The 26,739-nt window shown below is 38.6% G+C and overlaps 1 protein-coding gene across 3 annotated transcripts; it reads right to left on the reverse strand.

Moving 5' to 3' along the window:
• Positions 1-13,143: 13,143 nt before the first annotated feature.
• On the reverse strand, positions 13,144-17,037 carry LOC145052716 (protein indeterminate-domain 4, chloroplastic-like). Of its 3 annotated transcripts, none has more exons than XM_079000578.1 (4): positions 16,853-17,037; positions 16,455-16,706; positions 15,587-15,983; positions 13,144-14,641 (listed from the first exon to the last, which is right to left on the reverse strand). In XM_079000578.1, the coding sequence occupies exons 2-4, from the start codon at positions 16,597-16,599 to the stop codon at positions 13,411-13,413; spliced, it is 1,773 nt and encodes a 590-aa protein (XP_078856704.1). In that variant the 5' UTR covers positions 16,600-16,706; positions 16,853-17,037; the 3' UTR covers positions 13,144-13,410. The 3 variants fall into 3 exon arrangements, with proteins under 3 accessions (XP_078856704.1, XP_078856705.1, XP_078856703.1); XM_079000579.1 differs by having other exon boundaries at positions 16,455-16,615; positions 16,752-17,037; XM_079000577.1 differs by lacking the exon at positions 16,853-17,037 and having other exon boundaries at positions 16,455-16,846.
• Between the last annotated feature and the right edge of the window lie 9,702 nt (positions 17,038-26,739).

A 26,739-nucleotide genomic window follows, 5' to 3' on the forward strand; every position in this document is an offset into this window, starting at 1 on the left:
GTATAAGAGGAAGTCAATCTTACCGTTAGTAGGCCTCATTCACGAAGTCGGTCTATAAGGGGAGTATAAGGTTACTGCCTATAAAATGACAGTTTAATAGGTGTCCACTCTCACCCACCGCTTCCTTGACTGGTGGAGGGTCGTTAGCCGAACGGGTAGGAATGGACTATAATTCTCCCTTCATTAAAAGTATAATGAAAAATACTAAGTAACTAAACACTTATAAATTCTCAATCTTAGTTACATAGGAAAATGTGAAAAGGTGCTAGCCCATAAAATTACACTTTGTACCTTACCAAGTCGTTAGTGGAGCGTGTGTGGTTAACCGACACACTAACTTGGACTAGTAAGAGTGGCAAAGGGTAACTTGGCTTTATTATAGATCGGTGGAGCGTGTGTGGTTAACCGGCACATCTATTAGGTAATATTGTTAAGGGTACCAAGTCAATTTGTATGGTTATTCACACCTTGTTTGTGATCCTCGACATCCCAGTCACAAATTTGAGAGGGCACAATCGAGATTCAAACATGCCATTGAAAGTTCAATGTATCTCAAAAGATCTAGGAGTTTCAAATCCAATTAAAACTTAATTATATTTCATTTTCATGTTGTAAATTGGTAAATCGTCATTTACCTACCTTCAACTATTTTATAATTTGGATTACAGCATCCCTCTTCCAATTATAAATAGGTTTTTGGGTCCTAGCCTTAATATTTCATATTGGGTGTTATATTAAGGACTTTAAATCAACTAACTTGAATTTCTCCCATTATAGATGTCTAGTTTAGATAGCTATGGTCTTCCCAAATCTTTAGGAACAAGCTTCCTAATGAAGATGATATCCCAAATGGCAATCAAGGTGAAAGATCAATCCCTTTGTTGGGCATTTGTGGGACTAGAAATCATACTTCACTTCATCCACCTCCTCCAATAAATCTCCCTATCCCACAAGTTTTAAGACATGATAAGTTCTAAGTCACTCAATCCCTATTGGCAAGCAAAGTCTATATGTGCTTAGATCTTGGGGATTAAGCCACATTTTGACAAGTCGGGAGAGTCGGGTGTCGAAGTCTCGAGGTAGCTGGCTGCTGACTTGGTTCTTCAGTCACTCCCTGATGACAGGTCGTGACAAGACCCTTAATGATCTTACCCATTTGCTTGATGATGCTAAATCAGCAGTGATTTGGAGCATTAGTAAAGCAAATTGGATTGGAAGATCTACTATCCAAACCTATTTGGACATTGAAAATGGTGACATTGGAGGTCCAGGAAAAACCTTCTCATCCCAATGGAAAGGGATCGTCCATATTCAACTCGGTTGACCAAATGGTAAAGAGAAAGGTTAAATCTGTGATAGTCCCATGTACCGTTTCCAAAGAGTCAATATGATTCTGTTGCCAAAGGAAAGACATTGGTTGCGAAGCTGCTAAATTTACCTGAAACATCTTAAGGATGGTAAAGTCAATAGGTTTGACTCTACTTCAGGTAAATTCCATTGTCTAACTCTATTAAGTTTCTATTCTGAGATTCTTATTGCTTAATGTGACAAGGTCACATGTTGATGTTTTAAGAATCAAAGAAAAGGTGAAGAAACTTAAAGGAAGTATATGCTGATTCTGATCACGAAGATGGATTTCGATCGCATGGTTCGGTGATCAGAATTTTGAGTTGTTACTTAAGAGTTATGATATATTGCTTAGGAATAGATAACAACAAGTTTTCCATATGGATTGTAAGGATAATTTTTTTTTCCGCAAAGTTTTAAAATAAAAGGAAAAATGGTTTTGATTTTATTTATTTTAAGTATCCTTACAATGGCATTTGTGAAAAATTGTTGATTATATGTTTCCATTGATAAGCAATATGGGTAAATGGATTTGATTCTTTCATTAGTGGAAGTGTCATAATTTACCAAATAAGGAAAGATTCTCATCACCCAAGTTTCAGTTGGATAGAAACTTGGAATCATGCAAATTGTATTGTATGATCATGAGAATTTTTTATATATTTGGGAAATTAAGTCTAATTCCTTGTTCACATGTATATGTGAATCAAGTGAAGGACAAAGGGATCGGATACACTTGGGTGTGCGCTGATCAGGTCCACCACAAAGTTGATAAGATTATTCATTATGATTTACTAAAGTTTAGTAAATATGGTTATACTTACAAGTTTAAGTATAGTTCTGGATCATTGGAGAAGTTTCAATGTTAGACATAATGAGTAAGAAGAATCAAATAAGACAGAAAGATAAAAGTTTCTCTAATCTGAAGAGATGGGAGAGTACTTGAGTATCTTGTTTTATGATTATCTTAGTGATTATGAAACCATGTCACAATTGATCCTCTGAGGACACCTTAGTTCATTTTGTTTGACTAAGGAGAGGAATCGTGAATTGTTGAAATGGTTAGATCAAAAGATAAATTATACTTCGTTCCAAAATTAAATCTTAGAATCATACTCTAAGATTAAGCCTTGAGTGACATAATCTTAAGAAAGGTTTAAAACACTTGTTAAATGTAGATTAAAATGTGTTCTTACTCTTGTACATTTGAAATTGGTAAGTTGTGATGTATTGGATAAAACAAAGACCAACTAAGACCAATTGTGAGAAGTGTTTAACTTGGTAAGAATCTGCACTAACTCTTGAAAATTCGTTTTTGTCAAGGAATGGTTCTTGACAAAGAGAATCTTATATGTCAAGAGGTCAGTGGGAGTCTTAAAAGGATCTTAAGATAGATTCAAGAACTAATCTAGAGTTTTGTTAATCACTAGACCACGACTTGAGGTTTGTAACCTATCGTGTTGACATATTATGTGTCCATTCCAGTTCAAGTTGGTTTTGCATTGGAGTTCTAAGAGTTCTCAATTGGTTGCATAACAACTTGGAAGCAATGGCAGGCCCTTGAGCTGCCAGGTGGCAAGAAATTAGATTGAGTTCAGTCCATATGAGTTTGGATTTGTAATTATCCTTGTCTTTTGACTATGGTTTTGACAATTCACATGGATAAGAACACATACACCATTAAATCTAAGTGTCATAAGGTTTCTCTCCGGTTCATGAAAATGATAGTGAGGAAACTCTTTCGCTAAGTAGATTTAAGTGGATATCAAGTGTGAAGTTTGCATTCTGATGTCGTTAGTGGAGCGTGTGTGGTTGACTGGCACACTAACTAATGAGAATGGCAAAGGTTTAGAATCACATATGAGTTATCTAAGGAAAGGTTTAGACTCCAGGTGTATGATTTGATAAAGTCTTATCAAGACAATCTAGTATCAGAAATCTGAGTGATTTCTAGGTACATGTCAAAGCTAGTGGGAGCATAAAGTGTTATGCTAGTTAGATAATAATCATTATGCTAGTGGGGGCATGATGATTATGTTGCAAGTTAGCAATGTTAATTATAGAAAACAAAAGTTTCAACTCGCTTTGAAAAAGTTGTTTTACTATAATTAAGGGAGAGGAATTTATACTTCATTCCAATTCTACAAGCTTAGATTGAGATTTTAATCAACTTTAGTCAAGAATATATATGAATGTTATGTTGGAATGGTTCAACATAAGGAATTTCTATATATGTTGCTTTCTCAAAATTCGATTATGATTACGGCATCCCTCTTCATAGTTCGAATCATGAGAACATGGCAAATAAAAATTTTATAGCATGAATCGTATCCCATATGCTTCGGATATAGGATCGATTGCATGTGTTATAATATTCGTCCATTCTAAATTTTCCTAATGCTTAGGGCGTTAAGAAGGGAAAAGGGATTAGAACTGGATATGACTAAGATGATTATGCAATTGTCGAGAACAATTTGGGGTTTTCCAAAGTTTGGTTACTCATGGACAATTGGAAGTATAGAGTAAGGATCGTATTGACATATTTTTGGAAAGAGGCAACTCTTGTTCAAAAGTGATGGTCAAGATGGGAATATGGAATTGTTTCCATAGGTGGAAGTTATTCTTTGAATCTGTGTAAGATTAAAGAACTTAATGCAAAGAAGGATGTTCAAAGGAATGTACTTTGAATTTGAGACTTCATCTCCATGGAATTGCTTTCCATTGGAATACTTTGTGATGTTTGTTGCCAAGTCTTTGTGACTTGTGTGAATATCATTACAAGAGGATCATTGCATAGATTACGGTAAATGACAAGAACTTTGTATTCTTACATTTACAATAAGGATTGGGATTGTGAAATGAGAATCATTGAAGTCATGTTCAATTGATATACATTTCACAAAGAGATGACCATATGTAAACATAGTGTGCATACTTGGAGTATGGCATAGCTATTATTTAGAGAAACATAGTATGCATGCTTGGAGCATGGCATCACTACTGTTTCAATTCAAGTATTAAGTTGATTAATCGAAACATGAATAATGAGTGATCAATATGGTGCTTAGATAAAAGGTGTTTTATTTACGCTCAAAGTGTTGAGGCCATATAGGACTAGTATTATTTTGTGTTTCACTTTGCATGTTTTGACTTCCAGAATAACTAGGTCATTCTCCTGAATGACCAAATTATTCAAACCATCCACAGTCGGTCATATGTTGGAAGTAGATATGAATCAAGACTATCATGAATTTGTCTTGTATGATTTGTCTAAAGTGCTTTAGACAATGCAATAGTTGCTACAACATTCATGAGTACTCATAAGGGCTGAGTATTGGATTTAACCCACGCTCATTTGGATTCACTTCATGGATTTTATCACGAGTGAATCATGAGACGATAATATCTTATATTCTTCAAACCTAGAGATATGAGTTGTTGCCTATGATTTGGTTATGCATTGATTGTACGAAAACGCATTGCTAACTCGATGCTATAAAACGTACCTTTGTGTATGATTCAAAAAGTAGTCAGTACAAGCATATGAGTCAAAGTTTATCCATTCCTTTTACCCTCAAAGGGATAAAAGTGATATCTGTGGGCCCCTCGATGATTTAGTGATGACAAAAGTAAGTGCTCGTCCGGGCCTGGACTGATTTGATTTGTTCAATTAGTCAGTCATAAATCAGAAATCGGGAAACAACAAATGGACAGAGAGAATGATTATAATCAATGTCTCAGTCCATATGATATCTAGAATGGAGGAATATATGATCACTTATCCAATGGACAAGTCATTGACAAAGGTCAGAGTTCATTTACAAGGTCAGAGTTCGACAAAAGTTTTGAGAGCTACGATTGCCAGTCAGTTCTTGAAGTCATACGCAATAATAGTTTTAGACTTATCCAAGTGGGAGACTGTTGGATTAATGTCTAAGTCCATAACTATAATTGGTAAGACTTGACCCGACCCGTCATGGTCCATTTGGGTTGCATGGCATCATGCACTTGGATAGACTAAAATGAGAGAAATAACACTTAAGGTTTATTAATATATTATAAGTTCTAATATATTAATAGGATTATTTAATTAATATTGATCAATAATTGATTTAGAATTAATTATGTGATCAAAAGAAGACTAATTAAATATATGGGTTGATTGTGTAAATCATCCATACTTATATAGTGGGCTAATGCTCCATGGATTATCAAGTTGGGCTCAAACCCATTGGATGCTCCATGGTGTATTTGAACCCATGGATCCAAGGAAATGGAAAGCCATGACAATTAGGGTTTACCCTAATTGTAACAACTATATAAGCATCCTATTGATGTGAGAAATCGGCAACTAGATATGCATGGAGGGCAAGCCGATTCTTGAGGTGTTCTAATTTCTCTCTAAGTTATTCCAAGTGCTTATGGTGTTGTGTGAACCATTTGAGGTGTCACACTTGGGGCACTAGGCACTCAAGCTTCATGAAGACAAGCACCAACAAAAGGTACGTTATTCTAACTTGTGTTATTCAAAGTTTTGTATTCTAGAATAGAACAATACCTTGGAAAGTTGATATTTGCATGTATAATAGAGAAAACATATATCCAATGTATTTAGGGTTGCATGTACACTTAGGAGTGTTAGATTGCTCAAAACCCAACAGATATGCCCTAAAAATTGTTCCTCTCATAGCCAGAAATCACACTTGGAGAACTTGGCATAAGTCTCTCCGCCCTCAGTGTCTCCATTACATCCCTCAGATGTTGCTCATGTTACTCCTTGGTCTTAGAATAGACCAGGATATCATCAATAAAACGATTACCGACCGATCCAACATCAGTCTACATACTCTGTTCATGAGATCCATGAACGCTGCTAGGGCATTGGTCAGCTCAAATGGCATCACCACAAACTCATAGTTCCCATACCGAGTCCAGAAAGTTTACTTTGGTATATCCTCCTCTCGAATCCTCATCTGATGATACCCCGTCTGAAGATCATTTTTGGAAAACCAAGACTTACCTTGTAGTTGATCAAACAAATCATTAATCATCAGTAACGGATAACGGTTCTTCACCGTTAGTTTGTTCAGCTCTCGATAATCAATGCACATCCATCCTTATTTTTCACGAACAGGATCGAAGCTCCCCACCGGGAACTGCTCGGACGGATAAACCCTTGGTCAAGCAACTCTTGAAGCTGCGTAGATAGCTCTTGCATCTCGGGCGGTGCTAGTCGGTACGGTGCCTTTGCTATCGGAGCGGCACCAGACACTAAATCAATGCGAAACTCCACTTGCCTCTCCGGAGGCACTCCTGGTAACTCCTCAGGAAAGACATCCCGAAACTCCTATACAACTAGCACACTGCCCACATCCGGCATGGTCTCAACCCTCGTATTCGAGATATATGCCAGAAACCCCGTACAACCCAATTGTAGAAATCTCCTAGCTTTCACGACTGAACAAAGGGTTCGCCCCCTGCGAGGCCTTCTCACCATGAATAACCAGTTCTCCCCCACTTAGGGTTTGACCCTCACCATCTGGCACTCACGATCGATCATGGCCCCGTTGGCCCCCAACCAGTCCATCACAACAATAACCTTCAACCCTCGCAATGGTATCGGGACTGAATCAACACAAAACCTCTCCCCAAGAACATTTAGAACACAGTCTCGATACACCTTCGCGGCACTCATAGTTCAAGAGACACAAATGATCAGGTAGCTCCCAAATTGAACCAAACATGAGCAGCCGTACCATTAACTAAAAAGGTCCCTATACATAAGCATAATATACACATAATCAATGCAATATATCTAGAGCAGGAAGATAAAATACGTACCGGCCACAACATTTGGCACTGTTTAAGCATCCTCGGTATTCAACTGAAACGCATGGATCTTCACCGCTGGAGCATCCGTCTTAGCTGGGCGGCCATTAGTAATCCTCATCGTAGCGGGCGCAGGCGCCGCCACTACTCCTCCTCCTCACTGCAACCTCGGACAATTGACCTTTTTATGGCCAGCCTAGTTGTAGTGGAAACAAAACAAGCCCTTCTTAGGGAAATCCCTGCTTAAGTGACCCAGCTGGCCACATGCATAAGATCCTGAGCCCGCTATCCGACAAGCCCCACTGTGCAGTTTACCGAAGTTGGCACACCGACCCCGGCCCAGTTGGCCCCTACTGGAACAATCCGAGGTCTTAGGCTTTTTAGCCTGACCTACTACTGCCTATGCCTGCTCAGGATTCTGCTTAGTGCGGAAGTCCAACTCCATCTCCCGCTTATAGGCCTTCTCTACCATCTAATTCATGGTTTTGCACCCTATGAAGATCACAAACTTCAGGATATCACCCCTGAGCATGGAATGATACCTCGTGCTCCTTATGTCCTCATCTGTAGCATACTGTTGGATCAACATTCCTCGTTACCGAAACTTGGCGGTCATCTCCACCACAGTCTCGGTAGTCTATTGGAGCTCCTGGAACTCCCTCACCAACCGTTGCACCTCAATAGCTGGTGCAAAGTCCAAATCAAATCGCCAAAGAAACTCAGCCCATGTTATCTCAACAATATCGACTGTTCCCACCTGACTAGTCACCTCTCAGCATACCAGAAGCAAAACCCACCTTTGCCGAATCAGGGCAAGAACTCGTGTACTAGGCTTTCTCTATATCCGCCACCCAGCATTGGCTAACAATGGGATCCCTGACCCTGAAAAACTTTGGCGCCCCGCGCGCCTTGAACTCCGAGAACGAGGGAGTACGGGCCCCAACCTAGCCCGTAACAATCTCGGCTCTGAATTCCCTAAGCCTCTCCTCCATGATCCTCATCATGCCCTCCTTGACCATACTAAAGATAACTGAGGTAGCATCAAGGATGCCCCTTATAACCTCGACTGCGATGAGCTCACGCAGCCTCTCGTTGATGGGATTGGTACCATCGCCCGACCCAGATCCAAATCCCAATCCTGATCCCCCAGCTCCATGCCGTGTCACCACCATACTGTACTGCAATACCATAAACCATTATGATCAGGATGTCCATAGAGGGAATCTTCCCACACGGGTCCTCCTTAGAGCTTCCAGGTCTAACATTGGTTCGGGTACAGGTCCTATGCTTTCAGTAGTATGGGCCCAATACTACCTTCCACACATACGTGTACCATCCCCAAGGCTCTACATGATAACTCCAATTCGTCCCAAAATAAATCATATTCTACAGACTACCGCATATCTCAAATCCTAGGCGATCCTAACATTTGCTCTACCCACATCAATCATACCAATCATATCAGGGTGCCTTTATGCATGCAAATTATACATAGGAAAGGATCGAATAGACTTTCGAATAAGAGATTCTACCCTAGGACCACAACCATACAAGGAACAGGAAATAAAGCCAAATCAATCATTCTAAGGCTATAACTCCTAACCATATACAATTTTAAAACCATACACATAGCAAGATCCATACGATTATCATAGCCTAAATATCAGTGCAACATGGCTAACATATTGGGGAACTACTTACTTGGCTCGACTAATCACGTGCGTTGCATTCTTCTCAAACCAAGACTCTGATACCAACTTGTAACAACCTAATTTTCAAGAGAAAATTTTCATTTTTTTGATTAACCAAAATACTTTCCACAAACCATGAAATCCCAAATACAATTGTTTTCAAAATTCATATCAATTACAATTTTATTCCAAGTCATCGTAGTGTCCCATAAAAATGCTTGAGAGAAAGTGCACGTCGCGTCATCAAGCCTTGCCTAAGCCCTTAGGCTTGGATGTATCTGAAGCAAATCCACAAACCGTAAGCTAATGCTTAGTGAGTTGTCGAGAGCATACCCCACATACAATCCACATAACACATATTATATTAGCTATAAAAGTTACACATATCATATAAGCCATGCAAACAAACATATAAAGATGCCATGGGCTCCCCCCACATGGTCTTATACCAAAGTTCCATGGGCTCCGCCCATGGGCTTTAACTAACAAGCCATGGGCTCCCCCACATTGTCTTTCATTCGATTGCCATGGGCTCCCCATGGTCTCTAATTATCAAGCCATGGGCTACCCCACATGGTCTTGTCCAAGTGTCATGGGCTCTTCCCATGGTCTTCTTTGCAAGTATCATATAATCACTAGCATACCACTTAGCATACAGCTAACTATCATACCACACATCTCTACTACAACTAGTGTACCACATATCATAAAATGGGTCGACCTTGGTGCCTTAGACCCATTGGTATGGTGAGGAGACTCACCTCTCGAATGCTGAACTGACAAGATAAGATCAGATATATCTCATGCACCGGTCCAACTAAACCGCCTATAATCAACATGTGATTAGCTTGTCAAAAATCCTGAAATACCATAAATACCCTCACAATCAACCTTGGTCAATCCCTGGTCACAGTGAAGGTCAATAGTCCATGTTGACCTCAACTCGTCGAGTGCATCCAGTAACTCATCGTGTTCCTCCCGAGTCTATTCCACTGAATCCCAAGTCAACTCGCCGAGTCACCTAAGTGACTCGTCGAGATCATCGAATATCCAGAAAACCAAAAGTTCATTCAGACCAGCACTCTAATCCTTCACTACGCTCATTCGGAAACTCGAAAACGAGTAAGCACTACCCCGACTCGTCGAGTCGACCAATGGACTCGACGAGTTCCTTCAGTCCTTTTGTGTTCAGTCCTTTTCAGTGGGATCTAAGGTTCTAAACTTCAGATCCAACTTCCCTTAGTGCAAATACCATCTAAACTTGCAATCTATACGTGCATGCAAGGCCTCCCAGGCTATAACATCAAAACTAAGCTTCCTATAAGGTTTTAGTGCATGGAAAGGACCTAAGTTGAACAAAATGAGCAAATTTATGTCATTCAGGACCTAGTGATGCCTAAATCTGGAACCATATCCTTGTGATAAGTCCAAATCCGAGTATGACCCCATTTTGCACCAAAAGTGACCATATTCTTCCATAAAAGGAGATCTAAGCAAATAGAGATCAAGTTAGCAAATTTTTAGCTCTAAATGGATGCTAACAACAAGTAGATGTTGGATCCAAAGCCTTCTCCTTTCTTCAATCTCCTCAACCTTCAAGTTTCCTTCTCAAAAGCACAAGTTCCACCGTCCAAGGCTCACACACTCAAGGAAGCACCAAAATGCGGCTAGTGTTTCTTTCTGGACTGTAAGAATGATGAAGAAGGCTACAAATGAGCCATAAGTTCTTTAAATAGGATACCAATCCCTAAAAATTAGTGTTTCTCTCTACAGCGCCTACTCGTCGAGTCGGGGCCTTCCGAGTCGTCGAGTAGGTTCTAAGTCTCGCATCCACATAAATGATCTCTACTCGATGAGTTCGAGCTCCCCAACTCGCTGAGTCCATGTACAAAACCCTAAAAATATAGATAACTTAATTAATACTGGGAACAGGTGCTACAAGCATGGTAAAAAGTTTATAGCTTGGTTCCTATATCAAATACGACAGAGAAACAAGTCATTGCCTAGTTTTCATAGAGTTTATGGGCTTGGCCTTATTGACAAATTATAGTTCTTTTGCTCATGTATATATATATCTTGAATTCGTATAACATAATATATATATATATATATATATATATATATATATATATATATATATAAATGAAAGTTTTTTGCCACATGTCCTCTTCTCTTTCACTTGGACACATGACATTTTCTAGAATTTTTAAATTTTCTATTTTCCACTTGTCATTTTATTGTATTTTTCATTTTATTAAATTAAAATTTCATATTTAATATGTAATTTATTTATTAGAAAGAGTTTATAAATGTAATGTATTTAATACATTAAAGCCTATTAATTTTAATAATTCAATTTTTTTTTTGCATTTTTGTTATAAATTCAAAATTTTTCAAATTGTGAAAATTTCATATTTCATTTTTCTTTTTTAAACCCATATAATACATGGGTCTCACACCTAGTATATATATATATATATATATATATATATATATATATATATATATATATATATATGCCCCCTCCTTCCCTCTCTCGTGTTTGCATATGGACTTAGTTTATCAATCTGATGCTGTGAACCACGGAAATACTGTTTTTTTTTTTTTTTTATTTTTTATTTTTTTTTTTTTTTATAACTTTGTGTTGAGAATTGTAAATAGTTGGCTGGCGTAATTAAAACCTCACAATAGGTTAGTGAGACTAGCTTGGAATTTGTCTTCACCGCTTATGAACTTTTTCTAATGCGGATAGAGTGAACTGAAATCGTCCTTTTGTCCTATTCGCGATAGTGTCATGCAATTCAAGGTCTACGTGATGGTCAAATGCAGTTTCTTTTATTTGTTTTGGGTAATCGTTTTAATTAAGGCAGGCTATGAGTGCTATTGCTTACGTTCCATTGCTAATTCGGTGGGGGTTAAAGGAACCCAAAAGACCTATTTCCATGAAGCTAGTCGTACAATATTGTTGGGGTTTTTTTAGAACTTTTGGAATACATTCGTTTTTAAAGAGGATAAATAACAAAAGAACTCTTCATTCGAGTTTTCAAAAATGATGTCAAGAGCGTATGCTTGATTGGTTAACTTGGTTGTCTTCTTCTTATCAAGCTTTCTCCTCGATTTAGCGCAATTGTTTTGTTAGTGTCTTATGTCTATGAAAATAAGCGAGAAGTTTTATGTCAGAAAGGTAAGAAAATAAACAAGATAAATATACTTTTAGGTTCAATTTGTTGTAAGTTTAGCTCAAGGAAAAATCCAAAAGAATATAACAAAATTTAACAGGTTTTATCATCACTAAACCCTTTTCTCCATTTTTTTTTCATGTTTTAGACGTTGGTCCCATTATATATATTCAATTAAAATCATAAGTGAAAACAAAGAATTATTACTAGTCAATTCTTACGAAAATACCAAACGATGCTGTTATATCCTAACGTTATAAAAGTGATGATCTTTTATCAATTTTTTTTTAAGAATCAAACGAAACGGACTGTCACATTTTCTGACGGATATGTCGATACGAATTGATTTGATCTCATATCTAGTAAAGAAAAAGACAAAGCATACATACAGCTGAAGTCTGTATGACAAATCCTAAAGACAAAAACTCTACAATAAAGTGAAAAAACTTAACTGCAATATGTGATTTCTTGCCATAGTACCCTATGCGATAGACGACGCCCTGCTTAACTTAGTGCCTCTGGAGTTATGCGTCAACAAGGTCTATATCACTGTCGTTCATTTTCCAATTTGAGGCCAACATGGTCTTAAGGGCACATTGACCCTTATATTATCATTAATATGATCTACAATCAGACCCCTCTACTAACCTACACTCGGTCAAGTACAACCTTGTGACTTTTAGTACGTAATAGCTAGTGTTTCTTTTTTCCTTTTAGTTATAAAGTTCAAAAGGACTTTCAGTACGTTCTCTTTGTTGTGTGTGTGTGTGTGTGTGTGTGTGTGTGTGTGTGTGTGTGTGTGTGTGTGTGTGTGTGTGTGTGTGTGTGTGTGTGTGTGTGTGTGTGTGTGTGTGTGTGTGTGTAGAGAGAGAGAGAGAGAGAGAGAGAGAGAGAGAGAGAGAGAGAGAGAGAGAGATGATGTAGATACGTTAGACAAAGGACTACATGTTTCTTGTCTGACAAGAATTTGGGATGTTTAAAATAAATAATTTAATCGCTCCCTTCTAAATATATGAAGACAACTCTTGTCAAATGGCAGGTACACACCATGTTACCTAGGGGCCCAAGATGTAGTACACTACAAATTAATCCGAAAATTTCACAAGCAACAATTGAATTTATGAAATATTCAGATAAATTAAACCCACATCCGTGTGAGTGAGAGAGCTTGGAGTTTAATTAAAAGCAAATCCATATCATGGAATTGTTCAATATAGCATGTTTTATATTAATGGAATTTTAACTAATTGAAAATAATAACTGATGGAACTATCCCAGCAAGTTTCGTACACTTTCAAAGATCTCGAATTCAGCTGATTTGAACTTTCTGATTTTCCTTTCCACGAAAAACCCACTAAAATCAATCATTTTCCTTGCAGTTTGGATGATCCACCATGTGCATGACTTCCCTGTGTTGACGATGAATCCATTTTTGGGTCCAGTGAACTGATGTTGATACGACCATGGTGTTGTTGTTGCTGCTGTGGTTGTTGTGTTTGTGTTTGTGTTTGTGTTTGTTGTTGTTGTTGTTGTTGATCTCTCTGCGAGTAACCCACACCTAGAAAATCAAGAGTCGTTCTATTCGAGTTTCCAACGCTTAAAGAGAAGTTGTTTTGATTAAACTTGGTAGCCTCATTCATGTTCCCAAAATTCATGTTTCTATTTCGATTCCCTCCATACCCATCAAACATAGATGGAGCTCCACCACTTCTAAGAGTGTTCATAAGTCCTTGTAGCTGATTATCACTCTCCATCTCCGATTGTAAAGACTGGTCTCCTCTAACATCAAAGCTGGTGGCAGATAGACTTTGGCGACCTGTATGTGTTTTCGCATCACCACCAACAGTGCTCGTGGAAGAGCTTCCGAAGCTTTTCAACAGTGTGGTTGCGTTATTGTTGCTTGTGGTAGAACCCATCTGAGCTGCCTTCTGCAGCAAGGCTGTAGCAGACATGTGAGGTGTCATTGGACTTTCTTGATGCGGATTATTACTGTTGAGGAACATGTGGTCATGACTTCCACCTCCGGTGTTGAATTGATGATCAGGAAGCATGAAACCAGAAGATGACATATTCGAGTTATTTTGGGTATCGTTCTCACTGTTTTTCAAACCATTCGTGGGATTACTATTACCTGAGAAGAACCCTAAGTTGAAAAGATTAGGAGTGATTTTGGTGTTGTTGCTATGTAAATCAGGAAGTTGCATCAACCCATGAATGTTTGGCTTGTTTCCCATTAACCCATGTTGTTGGCTTTGTTGATCATAATCGAACACTTGGTTCAACCCTTGGTTTGGATCAGATAAAAAGAAAGGAGACGATGAATTCGCCATTTGTTGCTGTTGGGATTGAGGGAACAGAGGTGTTTGACTCGGTGGAAGCATAACTTGCTCGAAGTTTGCATTCCCTAGGCTTAACATGTTTGTAGTTGATGATTGGTGGTTTTGATCATGTAATTGGGAAAGACCTAAATTCATTGAATTACTAAGATGGCTTCCAAAAAGATGGCTACCAATAGACCCAAGAGCTGACGGATGCCTTGCACTTTCTTGAGCTAATGCATCACAAAAAGCCCGATGCGTGATAAAACTGTCACGCCTGAAAAAGCCATTGATTATAAAAAGGAAATGTATTAGGTCATTAATTGTATACGTACACACATATATGTAAGGTAAATAGGTAAATGACGCAATGAAAAAGACATGACATGCATGAATCATGATGATTATATATATACAAATGTATGTCACTCGTCAAAATGGAATCTAACAATCCGGGTACCAATATTTGTTCTCTATATCAAGCAGAAGATGATGATGATAGTGTCTGAAAAGATGATATTTCAATGTATAAAATGATAGTATAAATAATTGAAGATTAATTTACAGCAAAGTTATATGAACCATACTACGTAAGAACTTTGTCTCTACTTCCAATAAAAAGTTGGCTCTTGTCTACTTTGAGTAATCAATTCTATAAAGGAGCAATAAAATTAAAAAGATTCCATATTACTGATGTCCTGAAAGTGTTTCCTAAATTGTGATGAAAAAGATAAAAATGGTTAATCGTTACTTTTTTGTAAATCATTGCACTCTTCTTCTTTTCATTTCTTTCTTCATTTTCAGAAAATATTCGAGAGGTGAGACAGACAGCCCGCAAGAAGCAAAGAGCATACCACCGGTGTGGATGTATCCACTCCATAAGACAACAAATATACAGCAAAGACCCTCACCGTTACCATTGTCTACTGACATCCACGTGACTACAGACTACGTCCCAAAAAAAAACATCTTGTAAGGTGGCGTATTTCCCTAGAAAATATAGCATCTTATCAAAGCTAAAAACACACACTCAAACACATTGTTGAAATCATCGATGGAATATTTCCAACAATTCTCAAACTCAATTTTGACCCATGTAACGAATTATATATGTAACGAATTATATATTTCTCAACATTCTAAATCTTTTTTTTTAAGAGAAAAAATTAAAGGACGACTAAAAGAAATTAATATAGACGAATTTAATTAATGTATTATATACCTTGAGAAAAGGGTGCCACAATCGCATCGATATTCACGGGTGCCACAAGTTTTAGAGTGAGCTTTCCAGTCGGATTGAACAGCATATTTCTTGGAGCACTTCTCGCACTTGTATTTCTTCTCGCCATGTTTTCTTGAATAGTGTTTCTTGATTCCAGTGAGGTCTCCTAATGCACGAGAAGGGTCATGGTGGACGCATGAAGGCTCTGGACATAGATACACTTTCCTCTTCACTTCTTTGTTGCTTTTTTGCTTTAGCTTCCATGGTAGATTGTGTCCTCTTCTATGTAGTTGCAAGTTTTGTTCTCTTTGAAACCCTTTGTTGCATACTTCACATATAAACCGGTTTGTTGCCATTAGGGTCTTTGGTGACAACGCTATCACCTCCGCATCTGGATCTGTTGTTTCGATTCGTTTCAAAGAAAACCCAAAGTTATTTGGAAAAAACAAAAAGAGAAGAAGAACAAAACTGAAAGCTAATTAATATAGAAAACTACAAAAGATATATAATTAACATTTTGGTTATACACAAAGGAGCCAATACAGATTTATTTCGCTCATGAAGTCTATTCACATGATATGAATGTTTAAAAATGATTATAATTAGTAAAAGTGAATAGTAACCATTTGCTTTATAAAATTAGGGTTTTCCATAGAAGATTTTCTCACTGAAACCATAGAGGACAAAAAGAAGAACAATCAAAACAAAGTGATTGCTAGCTTCTTTAACTCATAACTTAACAATGGTTTCAAAGATTGGAAAAGGATGAATGAATTAATCATTGTTTTTCGAAAATGAATTGTATTTAACTATTTATAAAATTCAACATGCGAAAAGCACGAAATAAGATAATTGTTTGGGTACTTGCTTGGAGTTCCTGGAAGGCTTCTCTTCTTCTTCTGTTGAGCTGCTGCTGATTGAATAGTTGAAGAAGATGTAGGTATTGAAGAAACATGTTGTTCTTCGTCTGATCTTGCCCCATAAAATGAAGTTGATGAAGAAGCTGCTGCCATTTCTTATAGACTCAACCTAACAAAATCAGTTTAATTCCCTTGATCATATGAATCTTTAAACCATCACAAGCGTCATCAGATTCAACAAATCTTTTAACAAAAACTTCCTGCAAGATTTGAAAAACCCCGAAAAGGACAGGATTATATCTTACATATGGCACCAAGAGAAGAGAATATCATAAAACCGCTAAAATCCGGGGAACTAGTAAAGTGAAGAGAAAAAAGGTTGAATTCATAGACTGTATAATAAGACCTGTTTTTTTTTTCTCCTGTGCTTGTACCGATTCTCCTACTCTTCTTTTAATATAATAATAGTAACTTTGTTTGGCAGTGTCTATTTGCTTGTTCTTCAATTATTTGTTGCTATCTTGTATATATACATACAAACCTAAATACGTACGTACATACATACAATATAGAGACCCCTCTCTCTCTCCTCTCTTGAAAAGAATTCCTGATTTTCCTCACCAATGTGTACAAAAAAGAATAATATAATCATATATGGTAAGAAATTCTTTTTTTAAGAGGTGGTGGGGGAGGGGAAGTTGCTGTCCATGCAGCTCAGAGGCGGGGCTTGAGAGAGAGAGGGAGGGTGGGGGGGTTATAGGGTGGGGTATCACAATCTGCCATCTCTTCTTATTTTCGTATCTTTTCACCATTTCATAAAGACAACACACTCTTCCGTCACTCTTTTCTTTTTCGATTATCATCCCTATCTTTTACAGAATTTTATAATTAAAAGGGTTCGTTTGAAAAGCTTACAAGTATTTTTGGTCTTTTAAAATTTAGCGAGAGTTTTCGCTAGAACGATATCAAATGCAAAGTAAATTTCTCCCAAGACCTAAAATGTATATATAACAACAATTTCATTCAAGAAAACCACTCCACCAACGAGCTAGGGGGAGAGCGCAAACACATACTACATATATATAACAGCCATGAGGGGATTATTTTTAATCCACCTAATTAAAATGTATATATATATATATATATATATATATATATATATATATATATATATATATATATATATATATATATATATACCGAGTCGAAACTATGTGCATTCCTTTTTTTTCTACTTCATGACCTACTACTTATACCAAGTTATTTTATTAATTTGAAGGGCTAGCAAGAAGCTGGATATACAAACAAGTGTGATATTTTGTAACGGGGTCACCACTACACATATATAGCCCAATTTAAGAGGGCACCTTTCTTCTATGACTATCAAGCCGGTGGAAACAAACAATTTACACCTAGCTCATCTGCAAGGTAAGATGGTGAACTCAATGAAGATGATTGGACTTTGTCATCATGTAAATAGCCCATAGAAACATGAGGGTCGCAACTATATTAACCTCTTGTAAGATTTTTGAGAGCCGAAACAAATCATTGAAATCAGATACAACAACGAAAAAACATTTCTACCCAATAAGGACCCTAAGCACTCATCGCAATATAACAACCGATACATCTATGAAGTATAGTTTCCTCTTGATTTATATAGATCGTGGCATTGTGATTAATTTCCCATAATCCTTGATTACATTACGAGATACAATAAATACAAAGTATAAGAGGGCCAAAAGGGCCTGATACATCTAATGGGTTATATAAAATACATAAAGTATGACAATAATAATACGCTAACAGCACCCCCCCCCCCCCCCCCCCCCGTGTGATCGGTAGTGGAACCACGAACATTCGAACTTGACCGAAAATCGAGAAAAAACTTTGAATGAAGACTTTTGGTAAAGATATCGACATATTGAGACGAGCAAGGCACATGAAGAACGCGAACTTGACCGGTAGCAACTTTTTCTCGAACAAAGTGAAGATCAATTTCAATGTGCTTGCTCCGTTGATGTCGAACATGATTAGATGACATATATACCATACTAATATTATCACATAAATAAACAAGTGTGTCATGATGTGGAGATTAGTGTAGCTCACGAAGCAGATTTCGAATCCAAGCTGTTTTAGCAACTGCACGATACTCAGCCTCGGCACTGGACCGAGATATGGTGTATTGTCTCTTAGGTGGCCAAGACAAGAGTTTGTGCCCAAGAAACACACAATATATGGACGTTGATCGTCTAGTAACAGGGCATCCGGACCAATCTGCGTCAGAATATGCGATGAGATCTCGATTGGGAGAAGCGAAGATCTTTAGACCATGATCAGATGTACCACAAATATAGCGAAGGATCTGTTTGAGGGTTGTGAAATGAGGCTCTCTAGGATCTTGCGTGTATAAGCATATTTGTTGCATAACATATGTTATGTCTAGACGAGTAAATGTAAGATATTGTAAAGCCCCAACCAAAATGCGATATAATGTAGGGTGAGCAATGGGAGGGCCAGAGCTATCAAACTTCACTGAGAGATCTGTTGGGGTAGTGGCTGGCTTATAATTTTCCATTAAATCTCTTTTGAGAATCTCTTGAGCATATTTTTTGTCACACCCCAAAACCGGAACGATAAAAACGTTCGTGGGTGGAGAACGTCATGTTTAGTATCACAAGACATGCATCATAGTAATCAAAGTAATAAAAAACCATGTCATTAGAAAGAAAATGTTTACAAAGTATGTGGTTCAAATAACATGGACTACAAAGCAAATAAAAAGAAAAGACATGAAGCTATACTGCTCCATCTTCTGAATCCCAGTGCGCGTACCTGTCTACTGGTCTCCTGAGAATACAAGTTATTTTGAAAAAGTAAATCAACATTTAAGCTGGTGAGTTCATAAGATTTTAGTGATGTAATTAAGTTGTAAAAAGTTGTAAGTAAGTTGTGAGTTCTGTTTAGAAAAGTTCGCATGTTCCTCCAGAAAATCATATATTTCCTGCTTTGATGAAAGATAAGTAAAAAGGACTCTACAATCCTTTCTATGAATACTAAATGGATACAAGTTATATAAAACCCAGTGTAAACAAACAATCGGTTGGGTGTATCTGCCCTTAGCCCACAACCAAACAAGGATCAGGAAATGAGGCAGAACGCACACATCCAATTGTTTGTTAGATTTTCATTGTATATAACCCTAGAGTATTCACTTGGTACTCACTGAGTAAGAATAGAATATGGTCAAAAATCTCATGGCCAACCTATTTTCAAGATGCCTTTCAAAAGGCAGTTCAAATGGCCAAGGCAAAATCCCTCCTCACCATACAAGCCTTCCGAGCCACTCCCTTTAGGCATCCTCCCATTCTGGAACCAAAAATTGCTTCGATCGACCAAGGTTCTCCTCTTCGGATCCCCGATGAAATTCCTGAAGAACCACTTCTAAATCCCACTCCGGAATTTACGATTGATGCAAACATGAAGCTGGTCATGGAAGCTCTGAAAAGAGACAAAGGGAAGAAGCCTATGACTGCCGAACAACAAGCCCTTCATTCCGGACCTCCCCTCAAGAAAAAACTTGGATGGTCGTAGGAAGAAATCAACCTGGCACTAGAGGATAGCATTCGGGTCCAAGCCCTAAAGGACAATCCTGATCAATGCGAGGCATCTCTCTTCTTTGTCGTGAAGGCATACTCAAGGCTGAAGAAATAATCCCTTGCATGTACTGTGACACCTCTTTAAATGATTCTGATTAGATGGATCTTCCACTCTCTCCCTTCAGCAAATTTTGCACTAAGTTTGCTTCTCTTCACCCATCAGACGATCCGCAAGTGATAATCCGGACCGAAATAGAGAGACTCAAAACCTTCTATTCCAAACTTGCTCAACCTCTCAAGGAAGTCTGGTCAAGGAAAAGAATCACCAAGATGGAAGGTTTCGGAAGAAAATTCCTTGTGAAGTTTGAGCTCAATTTCCCTCTCTTCCGTTTTCACATCCTTTGGAACAAGCCTCCTCCTCGGACTGTTATTGACGCGGACTTCCTGTAACGCCCGGGTTTCAGGGCTAAGCATTTTTGTCAATGTAATAGTCTAGTTCAACTCTTGTAACTCTTTTTGAAGTAATAAAGATGAAATATTTGAGTATTATGTGAATTATATGTGTTTATTATTTAATTATAAATGTATAATTAATAAAGAATAAAAATGAGCGTCAAAATTAAAGTGTGAGATAATCCCGATATCTCTACATAAAGTTGTAGAATATGTCTCAAGGTTTCCGTGCATATAAGGAACGCCGAAATCCGAGTTATAACGAAGAAGTTATGACTCGTCGAAGTTTCACGACAGAACCGGCACGATACCGAGAAGCGTGAATAGTGAATTTACGATAGAGCGAGATTTAGCCTTAGTGATCTAAACGAAAGTCGTAGAATATGTTAAACTAAGAAAATCGATAAAAAGAACGCCCAAATCTGACTTCGTATGAAGAAGTTATGAGATTTTAAACAGACCAATCCTGTCCCGACTTGTTAAAAATATAACTTTAAAAATAAAGTCAAAATTAGCCGACGAAGTCTAAACGAAAGTTGTACAATACGTCTTCACCTACGCGTGGATATAAAGAACGTCAAAAACGGAGTTCGTATGAACGAGTTACAAATTATAATAGCATATTTACGTATTAAAATAAAGTATAAATCATGTATACGTACACATATATATACATATGTATATATCATTAGAAAGGTATCGACGATGCGGTCATTATAAGACTAATGTTGAGTTCTTTCGACATTAGTTTAGTACAAATATCATTAAATCCATTTATAATAGTATTATAGAGGGGTGTTTAGTTGTTTATATAACTAAAAAGTCATTAAGTAATTATGGAGGGTAGTTTTTGAAAATTCAATTAGTATAAATAAGAGCCTTGGGCTCTCATATTTCTTGCACCATTCTCTTGATTCAAGAGTCTTTCTCTCCTTATCCCCCGAGCATTTCGGTCCCTCGTGATTCGACTTCTCTTTCTGTAGCTTAGTATAGTAAGGTGAGCGCTGAAGCGCTGCACGAATCTTTCTTAGAAAGATTCAGCGACGAAGTTCTGCCCTTGCAGAGCCCGACTCCTAGCTAAAACCCCCTTGTAAGTAAGTTATGCTTACCTTATTTTAATATAGCTTATATTTAAAATTAGTATTGTTATTATGAACTTATAATAAATATTTGAGCTATTATTATAACTTATATAAGTGTCGTTATAATATTTTTTTTAACTACTCGCGGTACGGGGAATCTGGTTTAAAGGGCCGCATAGGGTTGTTGGATTTCAGAAGTGCTATATGCCAAAATGGTCCTGCCCTCCGGTGTTTTATGTCTGGCCCCTGTCTGTACATAGTGGTTGGAAAATATTGTTTAACGCTTATATAATAATAATAATACTAAGACTAATAGTTGGTCACGGTAAATATTAGACTAAAATTTAGCGATAATAATGCTAGGTTTCGTCGAAGGAAAATAGAATCGTTAGAAGCAAGCGCTGCCTGATTTTGGAATCATCACCTTAACAAGTGAGTGCATAGTTACTTTCAACTTACACATAGATATGAAGTATTTTATATAAATTATGTGCTATGTGTGCATATTATCTGAATACTTGCTATCTATGCTAGATGAACGTTGTTATACATGTTTTCAATGATTTAAACTGTATATGTATTTTATATCTACGAAAATGTTGGGGTAAAACATGGGTAGATGCAATAGGTGATGTGTGATAAAATGATGAGAGGCATCGATGTTGATGTTGTTGATTCTGTCATCTAGAGGAGTATGGATGACGACCACGGACTCTTCTAGACAGTCTAGTGGAACACTAGCAGGCTCGCAACCTGTAGGTGTTTGTGAACGATATGTTCACCGGTGTACTCCATCCCCCACATGGTTGCCTTTAGGACATTTATTGCTGAGGAATCCCCTTAGCAGTAGTGTCCGTCCCGATGATGATCCTTAGGCTAGGTCCCTTATGATAGGTGTTTAGGGACGTAAAGTGAGGATAACGGGAACGGGTAATCGGGTTATTGTTGATCGATGAAATTAATAAACTTATTTATTGTGGGTTGAAAACCCTATGTGCTCACCAGGCTCCCAAGCCTGACCCACTCAGTTTTATGTATTACAGGTAGTGGCGCATGAGCATAGGTGTGATGTTTTGGACGAGGGATTACGGATATAGGCCTGTAGATATGAAATAATGTAGTAAGGCTTATATTGTACTGTTTATGCTTTTGATCTGTACGAACATGACATCCCGAGTCTTTTAATGAAATACATTTCTATGGAAATGCTTTTGATAAATCTTTATCATATTTTTGTTTTGGGACAAATTCCGCAACACTTTCATTTAAAATGTAACTCTGATTTTTAAACAAAGCATAAACAAACCGGTCTTTTCTGGCCGTGATTTTGGGGATGTCACAGTTGGTATCAGAGCATTAGTTTAAGCGAACTAGGAATTTGTAGGATTTCTAGACTTAAACTTAGAATGCTAAGCGATGATTGTAAGGTGTGAGCACTAGCTTACTTTAGGAATTGTGCCTAAAATGCTTTTATGTGCTAAATGCTTTGTGCATAATATGCTGTTAATTGTTTGGATCTATGGTCTGTTGCCGACCGGATCTGGAAACCTTATGTGTTTAGGATTCTAAACGTACGACTTCGATATTAGAACTAGCATGTAAACGTTTCGGAGTGATAAGGACGATTTAAAACGTCTATCCTAAATAAAGATCTAAATTCACCTTATTCGGTGTATAGATCAAGATGGCAAGGACCCGTAGCGGAAACGTGAACGCAAATGGAGGTAGGAACCAACCCCCAGTGGTTCAGCAAATACCTGTTGTTGAAGAAGTTGCACCTGAGCCAGTCACCATGGCTGGAGTTCAAGCCATGATTCAGGCTATGCTAGTTGAACAAAGGGAAGAAATGAGACGGATGCTCCACGAAAATAGGGACGAACCTACCATACATTTTGAACCGACGGAGCCAGTTCCCGAGCCATCTGAGGAAGGGAACTATAGCCGCCAAGTGAGTCAAGTAGGGACTCAAGGTGAGCAAAAGGATGGCCCAGAAGGGAGAAACAACAAGGATGGGCGGATGTACAAAAATTTCTTGGGTGCGAAACCACCAAGTCTCTCAGGAAGCCCAAAGCCTGTTGAGATTATGGACTGGATCTCCGAGATGGAGATGGTGTTTGAGAGCCGCGACTGCAGCGAGAAGCAGAAGACTGTCTTCGCTGTGAGACAATTGAAAACTGGAGTCTTGAGCTGGTGGAAGCTATTGGCAGATACAATGCCACGGGGAGAAGCTCTGAAAATGTCATGGGATGAGTTCTTGGAACAACTGAAGGCGCAGTACTGTTCAGAGATAAACCTGATTGATCTGAACAATGAGTTCCAAAATTTGAAGAAGGGGAGAATGAGCATCGATGACTATGCTGCTGCATTTACGGAAAAGATGAAGTTGTTTCCATACTTAGTGCCAACCGAACTTTCCAAAATTGAGAAATTCGCAAACGGACTGCCGGCTGACTTTGGCCCAACAGTCAAGATGGGAACCACTCTGAAATCAGCTGTTCGAGCAGCTAAGAATGTGGAGACCCAACAAAAGGAAAGAGGTCTGGAGAGGGCTGAGGTTAGTGAGAAACGGAAGTTCAATGGATCCTCGAAGTCCAACAAGAAGAGTAGATTCTCGAAGTCTGGTTCGAGGGGAGGAGGATCAGAAGCGAAGTGGTGTGACAAGTGCAAGAAGAAGCACTCTGGGAAGTGTGACGAAGGCGTCACTTGTTACAAGTGCGGAAAGCCTGGGCAGTACGCCAATGAATGCACCCTCAACCAGAAAGCTTGTTATGGGTGCAATGAAGAAGGGCACATTTTGAAGGATTGCCCGAAGAAGAAGGAGACAGGAAGACCCAACATACCACCAAAGCCGAAGGCGAGAGCCTTCCAGATGACGCTCGAGGCTGCAAAGGAGGCAACAGACGTCGCTTCAGGTACCTTTCTTGTAAATGGTTTGCCTGCAAATATACTATTTGATTCCGGAGCCAACTACTCCTTTGTGTCGCATAAATTTGGTGGGAAATTAGCATTGCCTGTAAAAAAACTAGATAATGCCCTGATTGTAGAAGTTGCCAGTGGCAAATGCGTACCTATTAGTAATCGTATTAGGAACATCGTCATTGACCTAAACGGAAAAGAATTCCACGAAGAGCTATTACCCATAGAGTTAAACGGTTTCGACATCGTTTTGGGTATGGATTGGCTTAGCGCCAACGATGCTGAGATTCAATGCCGAAAGAAGATAGTAAAGGTAAACCCACCCAAAAAAGAATCATTTATGGTGTATGGGGACAAACGCAGAGTGAATTCTGGAATCATCTCCCTGATGAAAGCCAGGAAATGTTTGTCCAAAGGATGTGCATCATACTTGGCATTCGTAATCGATGCCAAGAAGGAGAAGAAAGAGGTGCAAAATATACCGGTTGTGTGTGATTATCCGGAAGTCTTTCCCGAAGATCTTCCCGGATTACCGCCTGATAGGCAAGTGGAGTTTCGTATAGACTTGTTACCAGGAACAACACCGATAGCAAAGGCACCTTACCGATTAGCACCGACGGAGATGAAGGAGCTCATGACGCAACTTCAGGAGCTGTTGGACAACGGTTTTATTCAACCTAGTTCATCACCCTGGGGAGCTCCGGTGTTATTCGTGAAGAAGGACGGAAGTATGAGAATGTGTATAGACTACCGAGAGCTGAATAAGGCAACGGTGCAGAACAAGTATCCCTTGCCGAGGATTGATGACCTATTCGATCAGCTGCAAGGTTCGAGCTACTTCTCAAAGATCGATCTTAGGTCAGGATATCATCAGCTAAAGGTGAGAAAGCAGGATATTGAGAAGACTGCATTCAGAACGAGATATGGACACTACGAGTTCTTGGTTATGTCATTCGGGCTAACCAATGCTCCCACAGCATTCATGGATTTGATGAATAGGGTTTGTAAACCATTCCTCGATAAATCCGTGATAGTGTTCATCGACGACATTCTCATCTACTCGAAAAGCCAAGAGGAGCATGGCAAGCATCTACGGGAAGTATTAGAATTGTTGAAGAAGGAGAAGCTTTTTGCAAAGTTCTCCAAATGCGACTTTTGGATACGGGAAGTCCAATTCTTGGGTCATGTTGTTAACCAGGAGGGAATAATGGTTGACCCCGCAAAGATCGAGGCTGTAATGAAGTGGGAACATCCAAGGAGTCCCACGGAGATTCGAAGCTTTCTAGGATTAGCCGGATATTATCGACGATTTATCCAAGGCTTTTCTTCGATAGCTGCTCCATTAACAACTTTGACTCATAAAGGAGCTACGTATACGTGGAGTGAGAAACACGATGAGGCATTCGAGAAGCTAAAGAAGAAGTTATGTGAAGCACCGATACTTTCTCTACCCGATGGAGTCAAAGATTTCGCGGTTTATAGTGACGCTTCTGGAGTCGGGTTGGGTTGTGTTCTGACCCAAAGAGAAAAGGTGATAGCATACGCATCTCGACAATTGAAAGAGCACGAAAAGAACTACCCCACTCATGATCTGGAGTTGGCAGCGGTAGTTTTTGCTTTAAAGATATGGAGGCATTACCTCTACGGCACGAAGTGCACGCTCTTCACTGATCATAAGAGTCTCCAGTATCTCTTTAATCAGAAGGAGTTGAACATGAGGCAACGACGATGGCTAGAACTTCTCAAGGACTACGACTGTGAGATACTTTACCACCCAGGTAAAGCAAATATTGTTGCTGATGCTCTCAGTCGGAAAGTCAATCTGGAAAGGAAAAGGCCAAGAGCGTTAAGAATTGAAGTCGTCTCGACGATTGTGGAAAGTATCAGGAAAGCTCAAGAAGAAGCTTTAGAGAAAAATGACCGAAAGGAAGAACGTTTGGGAAGAACATTAGTGTTTGGTACAAACAGTCAAGGACTGAAGGTATTCCAAGATCGAATTTGGGTACCTAAGACGGGAGGAATAAGAGATCTTCTGATGGAAGAAGCACACAAGACCATGTACTCGATTCATCCCGGTAGCACTAAATTGTATAGGGACCTAAAACCCTATTACTGGTGGCCGACGATGAAGCTCGATATTGCGAAGTATGTGGCCGAGTGCGTAACATGTGCGAGGGTTAAGGCACAACATCAGAAACCGTATGGGAGTTTGGAACCTTTACCTGTACCCATGGATAAAT

This window comes from Lactuca serriola, chromosome 5 (genome assembly GCF_051521515.1).
Source record: "Lactuca serriola cultivar US96UC23 chromosome 5, Lser_US96UC23_V15, whole genome shotgun sequence".
NCBI classification, from domain to species: domain Eukaryota; kingdom Viridiplantae; phylum Streptophyta; class Magnoliopsida; order Asterales; family Asteraceae; genus Lactuca; species Lactuca serriola.